The sequence below is a fragment of the Strigops habroptila genome, chromosome 13 (genome assembly GCF_004027225.2).
Source record: "Strigops habroptila isolate Jane chromosome 13, bStrHab1.2.pri, whole genome shotgun sequence".
In the NCBI taxonomy this organism is placed as follows: Eukaryota; Metazoa; Chordata; class Aves; order Psittaciformes; family Psittacidae; genus Strigops; species Strigops habroptila.
Genome location: NC_044289.2, coordinates 12,537,755 through 12,551,430, shown reverse-complemented (window position 1 = coordinate 12,551,430; position 13,676 = coordinate 12,537,755). Strand labels below are relative to the sequence as shown.

The following is a 13,676-nucleotide window of genomic DNA, read 5'->3' as shown; positions in this document are numbered from 1 at the left end:
AACTTGCTCTAAACATTTAAGAACTAATGCGTATTTTGGGGATGACTGTAGGCCAGGACCTGAACAGAGTGTGGCACGCAAGTTAAAGGGGATCCGCAAAGAAGGAAAATGGATGTTTAGTCTCACTTTTCCCACTGCAAAACCAAAATTTACAGGATTTCTATTTCTTTGTCTTCCTTTAAAACCCCAAAACCTCAAGATTATCTTGTTTGTTTTTTTCCTATTTGCTGGAGATCTCCTTGGAGAACACAGAGCAAAGTGTAGGCTGTTTAGCTCTTAGTTGCTATATGTGGGAATGTCAAGTCTAACCAAAAAGTCTTGTTTCCTAAAACAACTTGTTGGGTGTTTGAGTTCAATATGTGTCCCAGGCTGCCACTTCCATCCAAACCAGACAATTCTGCATGGGCAAAATAAGTGTCTTATTCTCACAAGTAGTTATTAGACGTCATTTTCTTGGGATCGGTGCTACCAAAGCTCTAATTATGTAGTTATCCATAGCCACCACTGGGGAAGAAGTCTGGACAAGGACTGCATGTAAGAACTGCACACAGAGTCTGGGAGGAAGGAAGGTCTGCTGCTTATCTCTGTCGACTTGTTATGAGTGGACTTGTCCCTGGAGCAGATGAGTTCAATCACTGCAGGCTGTGGATGGGCAGCAGCTGTTTTCGTTCTCTGAGAAGAAAACACAGCCCAATGCTTGGAAACAATTCTGATTTAATTTGGGGAAGTTTATGTCTGTTTGGGAAGGAGAACGTGCTAGGGAGCCCAGGGCCAGTTTGGGAGGAGGTTGTGGTGTGTCTGTAGGGTATGGGGAGAGCCGGTACAGTGGGATCTGCGTCAGTCAGCTCCACTGGTGGTGGAGTTGACTGATGCAGATATCTGGTCTCTCTTGCTTCACCAACTCAAACATGATTTATCCTACCTGGGTGACAGCCTGGCCATCAAAATAGCTGTGCCCATGCTCTGTTGTGCCTCTCTCAGCTGCGTCTGTCCTGTTCGTGTGTCTGGCCAGTATTTTCATTAGGAAGGTCACGGTGGAATTGAGATACATGTTTTCAGTGCCTTAAAGCAGAGGCTGTGCAGGCACAGGCTGCCCAAAGCTCAGCAGCTCCTGGTGGTTGCTACCCATGTTGATCTCGTTTTGTCTTTTTTCTTATTTTTGCTAGAACTTGGAAAAATACTAAAGGCAGGAACCAGCTACAGAACTGTAGGGGCTATAAAGGGTAAAGGTGAGAAGAAAACAGTGCTGATAGTGCTGTGACTGTCTAGTCTTTGCCACCTTCTGGTGTTCTCACCTACCTCCTGGGCTCCTGTGGCTCCACAACTGGGAGGTGATGAGCGGGGAGAAACTTGGCTCCTTGCTGTGTGCTTGGTGCCCCAGAGCTGTACCTGGCACTCAGCCCAGCTCCTGCTTGGGCTGGTTGGGAGCTCTGCAGCAACTTGGACAATCCTTGTCCCAACACTTCCCTTAGGGACAGCATCAGTGTGTGCCTGTGCCACGCTCCTGCAGAACTACAGATGCCAGCCACTGATTCTGCACAAAGTCATGTTTTATACAGATTCATGACTTTGTAGCTTCATGACTCTCCTGATAATTTTCCTAGCAGGATAAAGAGTCATCTAAGCTGCTTTTAACATCTCTGTTCTCCATTGCAGGCTGGGACAATAGAGTTGGACCCCAAGCAGGAGAGCAGCGCCCAGCCTGGTGGCTGTGGAGGATACCACTTCCCTTACAACACTCTACGGAAGCCCATCTCTCAGAGCAGCATGGCAGACTGGGCTTCTAAAAACCTCAACATGCACACGCAGGGCATCTTCCGCCGAAGGATCTCCATCTCCAACATGCTGTCTTGGAATGGTGGCTCTATCAAAAAGCCAATGCTCATCACCAGCAACCGCACCATCAAAAAAGAGGCGTGTGAGATGTTCAAACTGGTGCAGAGCTACATGGGAGATCGTCAGACTCGCATGGACCGGAATCACGTGGCGTTGGTCACAGTCACCAAGTGCTGGAGCATGCAGGGCTTACGGGATGAGCTCTACATCCAACTCATCCGGCAGACAACAGATAACACATGCTACCGAAGTCTGGCGTGGGGCTGGGAACTGATGGCCATCAGTCTGGCCTTTTTCTCCCCATCACCCAAATTTCAGTCTTATCTGGAAGGTTATATTTATCGCCACCTTGACAGTGATGAAAACAGTAAGTGCTTTGTGCAAACCCACTCCGTCCCCAGCAGCATTCTGGTGGGTTGTGTCACTATTCAGGCTTGTCTGAATAAGTCAGTGCTGTGGTGTCCATCAGTGAGAGCACCACGTGTTGGGTGAGTTCACCCTTCCTTGGTGGGATGAAGCTGCCACCAGCTCATCTCCCTGCAGTTCTCACTGGTGTCTGTGAATGTTAATACAGAAAGTTTTAAGGGAGCCATTGCAAACATTATGAACAGATATTTAGGCAGTAAGTTTATTTAGGTATAAGCTTGCTGTGTGGAGCCCCTTCTCAACTATTGGGCCATTTGGAGAAGCTGAGTGATGTTCAGGGCCCCTCGGATGCGTTTGGAGCTGGCTGTGGTACAGGATCTTTCCCTGAGCAGACCTCCTCCTGCTGGAGTTAAGCTGGTTACAGTGTCTAGGGGCAGTTCTGGGTTTGGTATTTTATTATTCCACGTTGTTAATCCAGAACCTTTTGATTTTCAGTTGCCCAGCGCATCAAGGAGCTTGCGGATCTGAAAAACAAGAAGAACTCAAAATCCAGGAAAAAGAGGAAGCAAAACACCGAGGATGAAGGTAAAGGGAGGCACAGCACACAGGGAGCCGAGAGGGAGACTGCACTGACCTCTGACAGGCGGGATGCTGAGCTCCACTGAAAATCAGACCTTTTCTTTAAGTGCATAGACTTAGATTCAGGAAAATACTGCAGATGGCTGGTGTGAGAACTTTGAGCATGGATCAGCAGCTGGGCAGCACATGGGATGGGTACAGTGTGACCCCTTTCACAGTTGTGTGACAAAGGGGTTTTAATTTGGTTGCAGACGTGGGGCTGTGATTCAACTGCTCTGTGTGTGCCACGGAGTTTCCTATAGCACATTCCAGTGCTAAAAGCCATACAAGCCAGCATGTTGAAAAGAACCTGTCTCAATTGTAGTAATGGATGTTGTAAACCACCTCAGGGCCTTCAGGAAGGACCCTGACATCTGGCAAAGAGCACTGCCCTTTTCTCTCCAGTATTGGCTACCCCTTGTCCAAGCTTCCTGGGCTCTGCAGTCCAGGGCTTGCAATAGCATGTCTGCTGAATGGAGTTCATGTATTCCTCCAGCCTCAGGTTCTAACTGCTGCCTGCAGGGTAATCATTTATCTGGCTAAAGTCTTGCTAGACAAAATCCATTCCTTCTTTTTTTTTATATTGCTTTCAGGAAACTTGAGCCAAGCCTGTGAATGCCTGTCAGCAGCAGTTTATATCATGTGGCCTTGGGGTTTTAATCTGGGAGAGCTGGAGTCCAGCTGAGCCCTACCTGAAGCCAGCAGTGGGCACCAAAGCCACGCTCATTTGCAGTGGCTTCCCCTTGTCACTGCTCCCCTGACGCCACTGCAGGCTGGGAAGTGGCTGAGGAAGCCCTTTGGTTGCAGCCCCTGCAGTAAGTGTGTCCATTGCTCCTCTGTCTCTGGTGGGATTCAGAGCAGAGACCTGAAATTGCAGAGTGGGCTGCAAGAAACTGCAGGTCACCTGGGGAAAGCAAGAGGAAGAAAACATCTCATTGTTGTAGCAGAAGAATTGGGAACCACCTGGTTTTATTGTTGGGCAGCAGGCTTGAGAGTGCTCTGTCCTGAAGCACGAAATGAAATCATTGGGAGTTGGCAAAGCAGGGTGTTGTGCAGGTTAGGAGCATAAACACGTTCAGGAAGAAATGGGACAAATGAAAGAAGGGAGGTCTGTCAGTTGATGGTTAATGGTCCAGGTGCAGCCCTGCCTCAGGGTATCTCCCACCTGCTGTTAGCAGATATTCCAACGGGAATACTCGCTTTTCAGACATCCTGTATCTGTTTCTTATCCTCCTGCTGGCAGATGCAGGATGCTGACTCGTACAGCCATTTGGGCTGATAAAGGATAGCATTTCCCGTGTAGGAGAACAGTGATGGAGCAGCACTGCTGGGGTGCAGAAGGATGCGCTGGTGGCGTGAGGAATAGGGGCTAAAACACTGCAGTAAAATGGGGGTGCCTGGGCAGATCTAAGCCAGGAGAGTGGCACTGGTGCAGAGCCCAGCTGATCTGTTCTGGGGGCACCTACCCCTGTGCTGAAGAGCACAGCAGGATGGATCCCAGACTGAAGCCTGCTCTGACTGTGCCAGGCTGAGGTCTGTGAGAGGCCGCGGTAGATTGGAGACACACTGAGACAACAGCTTCTGCTGTGCTAAAATATGTCTCCCATGGCCAGGTCCTGAATCCACATTGTTTGCTGCATTTTTAAGACATTTTTGGCAGGAAAGCATTCAAGTCTATTCCAGAAGGTGTGTTCCTGCATGTGCCCTGCCTGGATTTTAACTTGTTATGAAAGGAGAGGTTCTTTAAGAAGCTCTTTGCGTGTGTTTCTAGGCCAGCACATGGAAAAATATTTTCCTTTGCAAACTATTTTTCACTGTGTGGGCCGTTAGTCTTCTGTTCCCAAGCTCCTGGGGCTACTGTGGTACCACAGGAAATAACAGCTCGACTTGGATTTCACAGATTCATCATCTGCTCTGAGCAGTGGAATTGCCTTCAGTATTAGCCCTTTCCAGCCCGAGAGCTGTGAGCTGGGGAGCAGAGGCAGTACCTGGCCCCTTCTTTGGAGAACTGACCGTGTGGGATGAGGTGGATGCCAGGAGCAGGTCTCTCACTGAGCATTGTAAAAGCAGCCAGATGGTCGAGTGAAGTCGCTGGTCTGGAAAAGCAGAGGCTAAAGCTAAATTCTGCTCATCTCCCTCATGTTTCTCTGCAGCTCATAACTTGCCTCCTGGCCTCTCTGCGTCTCCTTCAGTCACCTCACCCTGCGCACGCCCTGGGAGCCAGGAGCACTTGTGTCAAGGCAGATGACTTCTGCTGTGTAGCAAGGAGGCTGCACGCTGCACGTTTAAGGTGTGAGCCTCTGCAGAGCCATTTGTTCTGTGCCTGCCGTGGCAGAGAGCTGGTCATCCTGTGCCTCAGGGCTGCCGCTGCTTTCTTGGCATTTCAGGTCCGTGGGCAGTGACGTGGCCAGTCCCTCGCTCATGGGGCAAATTGACTTTTCAGTTTATTAGCTTGGACTTCAGTCAGCTCCCCTCTGGGTCTGAGGCGGGAATTCAATTGTCATTGGGAGCAGGATGTCTCACTGCAGAAAGTGCAGGATGTAGGATTTAGGCTTTTCCAAGGATCAGGGAGCTTCCTGGGAAAGCACAAAACAGGCTTCAAGCAAATGTGTCTGGCTGCTGCCCACACATCAGCCACACTGTTCCTTCACAAACCTTGTTAAACTCTTCAGGTGATTATAGGTTTCATGGTCTAATTACAGTGTGAAAAAAGCATTTCCTGTTGTAAGTTCTGAATGTGCTGCCTCCTGTGTAATTGTTGTGATGCAGACACACAGCCCAGTCTTTTCCCATTCCCTCCTTTGTGAAGCGGGTAACACTTTGCCTTGGGGTGTCCGCACATTCTAACAACAGGAGCCATAACCTGGAATAGGGAACCATCAGAAAGCAGCTCATTGGGTTTGTTTTTTTTAATCCTTAGATATTTCCAGTATAAACCATGCCTGGGATTAGCAGGATTTTTGCATACAGAGAATATTTGCTTTAGATATTCCCAAGAGATAGAAATTCTTTAAACTGACTTTCCATCCCATTGCCTGCGGGAGGGGGGGATGCTGTTGTACCTCCTCCAGCATTGCTCCAGCATTATGGAGAGGCTCCATCCAGCTGCCAAGCAGATTGATTAAGGCAGGGGGTGCTTGTTTCGTTGTGGGGAGCCAAGGGCTGTGGTTTGTCTGTTGGCTGCAAGGAGAAGGGGAAAAGTGCATCTCTCACCTTTGTGAATTGTTGTTCTGCTTTGGGAAGAGCTGCTCCTCCCATGGCATTGAGAGGATTTGAGGAACTCCAGGCTCCTGACCAGCTTACCTAAGCTGTAGGGTGTGTGAAAAGCTGATCTGAAATATGCAGCATCTGACCAGAATGTAGATTTTAAAAGCCACAAGTATTTTGAACTCTGCTGCAAGCTTTGAGCCTGGCAGGGAATCAAATAGGGCAGATCTATTCACTGCTTTCAGCAAGCAATTTGGGTTTGACTCGAAAAAGAACAAAAGGCCAATGGGTTTGGAAAAACTCTCCCAGCAATCAGTGCTCTGTCAGTGCAAACATTTCTCTTGGTGTCACAGGGGGATTAGCTCTGTGAATCCTGGCTCTGCTCTCCCTCCGAGTTCGCTGAACCAAGCACAACAACCAGCGCAGCCGTTCTTGCGGAGGGCTGCAGCTTTGGTGGTGAAGTTCCCAAGCTCCGGTGTGTCCGTTCTTCCTTGTATCGCAGAGCACGCCTGAGCCTCATGGTACAAGGTTGGGTTGGAGGCTGCAGGCAGGAGGGTGAGGAAGCTTTCTGCAGGGCTTTGGGAAGATGAGAGAGACTCTGCCACTTTCTCATGTGTCTCCTTGCATCCTGAGCTCGCTTATGGTGCTGCTGCTGCTGCCTCTCTCACTAGCCCAGGACTGCAGTTCTTGAATCATAAACCTTTTGGGTTTAAAGCACTTTGAAATCTCTCCTGGCAGGGGGCTGGCTCTGTGTGCTCCCTGGCTGAGATCTGGCAATACCAAAATACCCAGCCCTGCGTCTGTGAGCCACGTAACAGCAGCCGCATTGCGGGGAGTGAGGACTCAAGCTAACGTGTGCTCAGGCTATGAATGCCTGAGTCAGGACAGGGTCAGGCTGCCTGTGTGAGAGGTGGAGATGTGCAGGAGCGGGGCTGGGAGGCTCAGAGCTATGAGCCTTGACTCAGAAGATGAATCCCTCCAAGCCCAAGCAGTGACTTGCACCAACACTTCCTGCCGTGGGGCTGCAGGGCCGGGAGGCTTTGGGGTGCTCAGTGTGAGGTTTCGACAGTCTCAGTGCCCTGACCCTCTACAACAGGCTGTGCAGAAGGGGGGTTGCTGTTTGTGCTGGTGCTCTCTGAAGGGCCCCAGTGTGATGGGTGCATGGCGCTGTGGGTGACCACTTGTTTCTCCTTCCCACCAGGTCTGCCCATCAGCACCTACGCCAAATACTGCTACAGGAAACTCCAGAAAGTAGCCGTCACCGGAGGCAAAAAGGTGAGTGGCTGTCCTGGCTCCAGGGCCCATGGGCTGCATGAGCACTGCCTCAGCTCCTGTGACTGGGAGGTCACTGCTGATTCAGTGATGGGAAATGGAGATAGAGAGGGCGGAAGAGGCTTGCTCAGGGCTCGGCTTCCCATGAACGTGTGGGAGAAGGTGCTACCCAGGTCCCACCATCCTCCTGGCAGACAGCAGTGCCTGCACGCTGGCCTTAGGGATGGGGAGGACAAACCTGTCTGCAGGATAAGAGGAGCTGTCTGTGCAGGGGCTGCCCATCATCTGGTTTCTTCTAGTGAGGGATGAGTCTCCCTTTGCCACTGAGAGCTTGCACGGACTGGGTCTGGCAGCTGGTTTACTGCACAGTTGTTCATTCCCAGTTTAGAAACTCACGCAGTGGAGATGGCTGGTGTGGAAGGGAACTTCTGTGCTCTGTGTTAGCTGGAAGTCCCCAGCCTCCCTTTCCCCTGCAAGGTCCTGCACGGGGCTGTGAAAGCTGGCAGGCGGCCTCAGCCTGTCCGTCCGAGGTCTCCAAGCCAGATCCGGTTGTCTTTTATTTCTGCAAATCCCCCTGGGGCCTCGCTGCCATCTGGACTCCGTGTACAGCGAGCAAATAGCTGGAATACCTCGGGAGGGGTGAAGGCTCCCAGCGTCCCCGCAGGGGCAGGACAGGAAACATCCAGACACGCATCGCACACAACTGCAGCCCCGGCAGCTGCCGCCCTGCGAGGGGTCAGGGGGAGCCTTCCCCACCACTGCACCTCCTGCTTGGCCATGGGGTCCCTGGGCAGCCCATCGCCCCTGTGACAGTGCTCTGTGTTTCTCCAGCTCGCTGCCAGGATTGATTCAAAGCCCCTGTCAAGTGTTGGTGGTGTCTTTTAGAAGCAACAGGTCCCCATGACCACTTTTCAGAGAGCTTTAGCACCTCTGAGAGCAAAGCTTTCCCTAGAATTGTTCGTACCTGGAATTCCCTTCTCCAAAGGGCTGTTTTTCAGCTGCCCTGTGGCTGAGTGCTTGCTCAGCACCAGGCTGGTGTACATATGCCCTGTGCTGACTTCACCAGAGCAAGGGACAGGCTGGGATCCATCCTTCTGCCTCTTGCTGCACTAGCAGGTAGAGCTACAACTGGAGCAGCCCTCCTGATGCGCAAAACATGGCGAGTTTGGGCAGAACCAGCTCCAAAGTGGTCTGTCTCTGCTTCTCTTGGGCCTCATGAGTTGAACCCCCCCTGATTTTAGGAGGTGGAGGCTGCGGAGTGAGAACTGTGCTACCAGGAGGCCAGTGTTGTGTCCACATGCATGGGCATTCCTCTCCATCCTGGCCGCTCACCACCACTGTCCCCTGATCGTTGTTTCTCTGTGTGCTGCACTGAGCAATTCTCTGTCCTCAGGGCCTCCGTAAACCGACAGTGGAAGAGATAACACATGCCAGGAATGCCATCGTGACGCCATCGCTCTTCGGCAGCTCGCTGGAGGAAATCATGCTGCGGCAGCAGGACATGTACCCAGGCAACAAGCTGCCCTGGGTGCAGACGCAGCTATCGCAGCAGGTCCTGGCGCTGGGAGGAGAACAGACCGAGGGGATTTTCAGGTGAGGTTTTGGGGCGCTGTGTCACTTTTGAGCCACCAACATGTAAGTCCTCAAAGCTGAGAAATCAAAATATACCTCCACATACTTCCTTTTCCCTGAGAATAGTGCTCTGCCATGGATCAGATAAAACTCCGCCTTTCCCAGGTTCAGGAATGATCTCTTAAAGTAGCATTAGTCCATTGGCATGCATGAGCACAGATGGGGCAGCATAGATGTGACTTGAACTACTCAGGACAGCATGTGCCCAGGTAAGGCATTGAACTTTCATCAACAGCAGTAGTTGACCAGTGCAGGGAAGGGATGAGCTCTGAGGTCTGTGGCAGAGCAGCTCATCAAATGCAGCATATTTGATGATGCACAGAACATGAGGAGTCAAGAGAGACAAAGAATCTGTATGGTGAACATAGGGGATTTTGGTCTGGGTTTGGGTTTTGGTTTGGGTTTTTGTTTTAAGATTTGTGTTAGCTTTTCAGTAGCTAAACTCTCAAGCACCTTTGCTGTGGCTGTCTTTGCAGGATACCTGGTGACATAGATGAAGTTAATGCATTGAAGTTGCAGGTGGATCAGTGGAGAATCCCAAGCAGTCTCAGCGACCCCAACATCCCAGGTATGGGAACACAGCAGGCGTGGGTTGCTGCAGCCTTAGCCGGGGCACAGTGTAGAGGGAAAGGTGCAGGAGCAGCCCGGGAGATGTGCTGCTGCTTGGGGACGTGTACACAGGATGTCTTCACCAACTGGGGTTTCATTCTGTGCCTTTTCACTGCCTTTCCAAATACTGCCCATAGAAAAAGCACTGAGGGCAGCGGGGGAACCTCTGGCTCTGGCGCAGTGAGGCTGTGCAAGCTGGGCAGTGTATAGAGCAGCTGGGAGACATACGGGAGCAGCACTCCCATTCTCCTCTCCTTTAGGTGGCCCCAGAGCCACTTCCTGGAGGAGCAGGTAGGTAAGAGCCAGTGTTTCCCTCTATCTGTCCAGTTTGGCTGCCTCAGCATTTCAGAGCCATGACTGAAATAAGGTGAAACAGCATCAGTGCAGAATCCCTTCTCTGCCCTCTGTTTCCTGAGGCACTGAGTCTCACTGCTAAAGTTTGCCTCTGAAGGTGGTGGGGAGGTAACCAGAGCTGTTCTCATGCACCTTCTTTCTGCCCAGCCTCTCTTCTCAAGCTCTGGTATCGGGAGCTGGAGGAGCCTGTCATCCCCCAGCAGTTCTACAAAGAGTGTATCAGCAACTACGAGAACCCTGATGCTGCCGTGGCCGTGGTGCAGCTTTTACCAGAGCTCAACAGACTGGTGCTGTGTTACCTCATACACTTCCTGCAGGTAGGCAGCACACGGGGCATGCTTAGTGGGACAGCTGTGGTGGGCCACTGGCAGGGTTTTAGGACCAACCTCTCACCTGTATTTAAGGTGGGATTGATGGAGCAGGGGGGGGTCTGCTGACCTTGTCTCTTGTGGGAGCAATAAACTGTGTTCCTGATCTTGTAGAGCATGGGCTTAGACCCAGAGGTTGAGACGTGCAAGATGTTCCCTGTCTGCTAAAGCTCCCATGCTGTCTGATGTGTTAGAGCATAGTGGTCTTCCCCTACGAATGTGTGGCTGTGGGGCACTGTCCTTGAGGCAGGCCACGTCTCTGCTCTCCTTGCACCTCCTCTCAGCCCATGTGTTTGGAGTCTCTTGCCCTTTTCCACTGCTCCAGGTGAATGTCGTCTTATTTTCTGCAGATCTTTGCTCAGCCATCGAATGTGGGCAGGACAAAGATGGATGTGAATAACCTGGCCATGGTGATGGCCCCCAACTGCCTGCGCTGCCAGTCTGACGACCCCCGCGTCATCTTCGAGAACACGCGCAAGGAAATGTCCTTTCTTCGCATGCTCATAGTGCACCTGGACACGAGCTTCATCAAAGGGCTGGTTTGAGCCTCTGCCCTGGGGTCCAAAACATTGCTCTGGGGAGTCGCTGGGTGCCTGAAGTCTTCTCCCCTCCACTTAGGTTTCTTCATTGTCTTTGCTGTTGTGAAACCCTGGGTTAGCCCCTGAGCATCTCCCAGCATATGACCTCGAGGACAAGGACTGTTCAGCACCAGGAAGTCCTTGGACATGCCAGGCTAGATTCAGTGGTTCCTGGCCTTCCAGTGGGTGTCAGAGGGTGGCAGCCTGCCTCCTTGGAGCTGCAGGACTTGGTTGCTCATCAAAAAGGCTGAGAGATCCATGAGAAACTGCTACCTGGGGCAGTAAGACTCTCCATCTCCCTTCTGGAGGCAGAGTTGGCTTCAAGTAGGAAGACGTCACTCCTGTGTTGTGGCATGGGCTGGTCCTGGGGGAGATGCTGCCTCGTTGGGATATCCTACTGCTGTGGAGCCAGCCTGGTTCACCCCATGATGATGTTGCTAGAGGGATGTGAAGGTGCAGAGGGTTCGCTGAGGCAGAGGGGTTCCTTGGACTGCCCTGGTCAGTGGAAGCACATTGCAGCCCAGAGGAGAGGAGGCATTTGAGCAGACATCTCACAGCTGGGAGCCCTGGCAGGCCAGATCTGCACATCATCACCTCACCTACTCCTTTAGGCCACTGCAGAGCTGCACAGCAGCATGTGGGACAGCCCTATGCTGAGCTGAACCAGCACCCACCCGTGCTGTGAGGGCTGGGGACAAGAGGAAGGCCATGCTCCTGACAACAGACAGATCAACAACCTCCTAACAAGGACCATATCCTCTGGAGGGGTAACCCCAGCGACCTTGCGGCTCCTTTATGCTACAGGCAGGGTGAGCTAACCTCAGCTTTCCTGAAGAGCACCTAAAACCATGCTCAAGAGTGGCTTCCACGGCTCTGGCATCACTTTCCTGGTACCACGTCCTTCCCAGACCACTCTGCCAGGACTGAATACCAGTTCTGTCCATCCTCCTGGTTCAGCCCAGGTCTAAAGAAAGCCCCCAACAGTAAGAAGTGCTCCTGTGCTCAGATGTGCCCTTCCAGGCAGAGCAGCAGCATTGCTGTGTGCTCATGAAATGCTGATCCTGGCTGGAGTCAGCTGTGGCACCTATGCTCTTCCCACCAAATTCCCATGGGAGTTGCAGAGCCGTTGAGAAGGGGAAAGAAGGGAAGAGGCAGATCTGGGTGTCTGAGCTGTGGTGGAGCCTGTGTAAGGGTCGTGTCAGGCATTCTCACTGCTGCTACTGAACCCCCGTGGCTTTCTGTGTGCCACCAGAAGTGAGGCACAGCAAGGACAGTGTCTTCCAGAGGCAGCACTTGCATTTCCCTTCTGGAATGCTGTTGCGTGTTCCTTAGCAAGCAGCAATTTCTAGTTCTGTGGCAGCCTTGTGTTACACGTCTCTTCTTCCTTTGAAGTGTTTTCCCTGCTGGAGGCAGGTCTGCTGCAAAAAGCCGTGTGTTGGGATTGCTTGTGCAGTGCCAGGTCTGCCAGTCACATCCAAGATTGCATTTGCATTTCTGCATCCGCCTCCTGGTTGCAGTGGGGAGCTGAGCCCTGCCAGCAGTGAGGTTTAAGGCTGATGTCTGGATCTGTACCCAAAGTTTGGGCATACGGTGCCACATGCAGAGTGCCCCGAGCCTGCTGGCTGCTTGGATCTCTTGCTGTGTGTGAACGGGGTTTTCAGGGTATATGTTTGCTCAGATGAACTCCACAGTGGGAGTCCAGTTTGTCTCTAGCTGAACAAGAGTCATGGTTCCTCTTGTACCAGGTGCTTCTGTGGGTCAGGAAATCTTGCTTCCATGTCTGGATTAGCTCTGTCAGACATGCCCCCAAATATGTGCCCAGATCTGTTTCACACACCCATCCCATCCAAGCCATTCAGCTCTGTTTGGCCTCCTGAAGCACTCAACAACTTCCGATGTGGGGCTCTTTTACCAGAAGGGTAGGGACAGGCAGCTCTGCCATGCTGTACTGACATTGGAATCTCTGACCAGGCTCAGACTGCAGCAGCCCTGTGGTGCCTGCCCTCCTCTTTGGGCTGCAGATGCATGTGCCTGTGTCGGGCTTTGCCTGCAGCCAGCCACCACGTAAGTGATCCATGTTATTCCTTGCACTTAGCTGTAGCAGTCAATCAAACCATAGGCATTTGCTGCTATTACAGATGAATGCTTCTTGCCAGGGCTGTAAAATAGGCTAATAAATGACACTGGATATTATTTTCTTTGCCAACAGATTTGTAAATACGAATCAGTAAAGCGGCCTCTCCTCTGTTATAATAATAAATACAATCTCCATGGTTGTCTCTTGTCTTTTTTGTGACTTTCTGAAGCATGATCACATCCACCCGGAGCTGCTGATTTCAGCCTGAACATCAGCGTTCAGGAATAACGCTTGGGAATCAGCATGATGTAAGTGCTTGGAAACCAAGCTGCAGGCTGGTTTGTTCTTCATTCTCAGGCAGCTGGTAAGGGACACGCAGTGAAACTTGGAAGAGAACAGGTTGAAACTGATAAAGGACAATACTTCAAGATGGTGCACTTGGGGCAAAACAGCTTGTCCCAGACTCGGTGGTGTGTCCCAATGGGGCCAGCACCTTTGGGGTGCTGGGTGTTCTTGCTGGTGATGTTGTATTTCTGGCCTGTTTTAAGTCTCCTTTTCACAGAGCTTGGCGGGAGCCTCTTGCTGTCTCTGTGATCGTGTCCTGGGAATCTGCAGCCAAAACTGGTAGAAGTGATTTTTCCAGTTGCTGAATGCAGCTGGTAGACGCCGTGCCCTCAGGCCTGCTGTCCATGCTCCACCCGGCTCCTGCAGAGGTTAAGGAGCTGTTGGGGAATTAGGGGTGGATTTGGGACCTTCCTG

General features: G+C 51.7%; 1 protein-coding gene across 1 annotated transcript in view; it reads left to right on the top strand.

Moving 5' to 3' along the window:
• The window catches only part of LOC115615129 (rho GTPase-activating protein 39-like), a 46,503-nt gene extending 33,387 nt beyond the window's left edge, over window positions 1-13,116 (top strand). Inside the window, exons 4-10 of the mRNA XM_030502914.1 lie at window positions 1,657-2,203; window positions 2,698-2,787; window positions 7,229-7,302; window positions 8,693-8,892; window positions 9,408-9,499; window positions 10,042-10,211; window positions 10,613-13,116. Of these exons, the coding sequence (XP_030358774.1) occupies window positions 1,657-2,203; window positions 2,698-2,787; window positions 7,229-7,302; window positions 8,693-8,892; window positions 9,408-9,499; window positions 10,042-10,211; window positions 10,613-10,807 (1,368 nt within the window). The 3' untranslated portion in view covers window positions 10,808-13,116. The remainder of the gene's footprint in view (window positions 1-1,656; window positions 2,204-2,697; window positions 2,788-7,228; window positions 7,303-8,692; window positions 8,893-9,407; window positions 9,500-10,041; window positions 10,212-10,612) is intronic.
• Window positions 13,117-13,676: the final 560 nt, after the last annotated feature.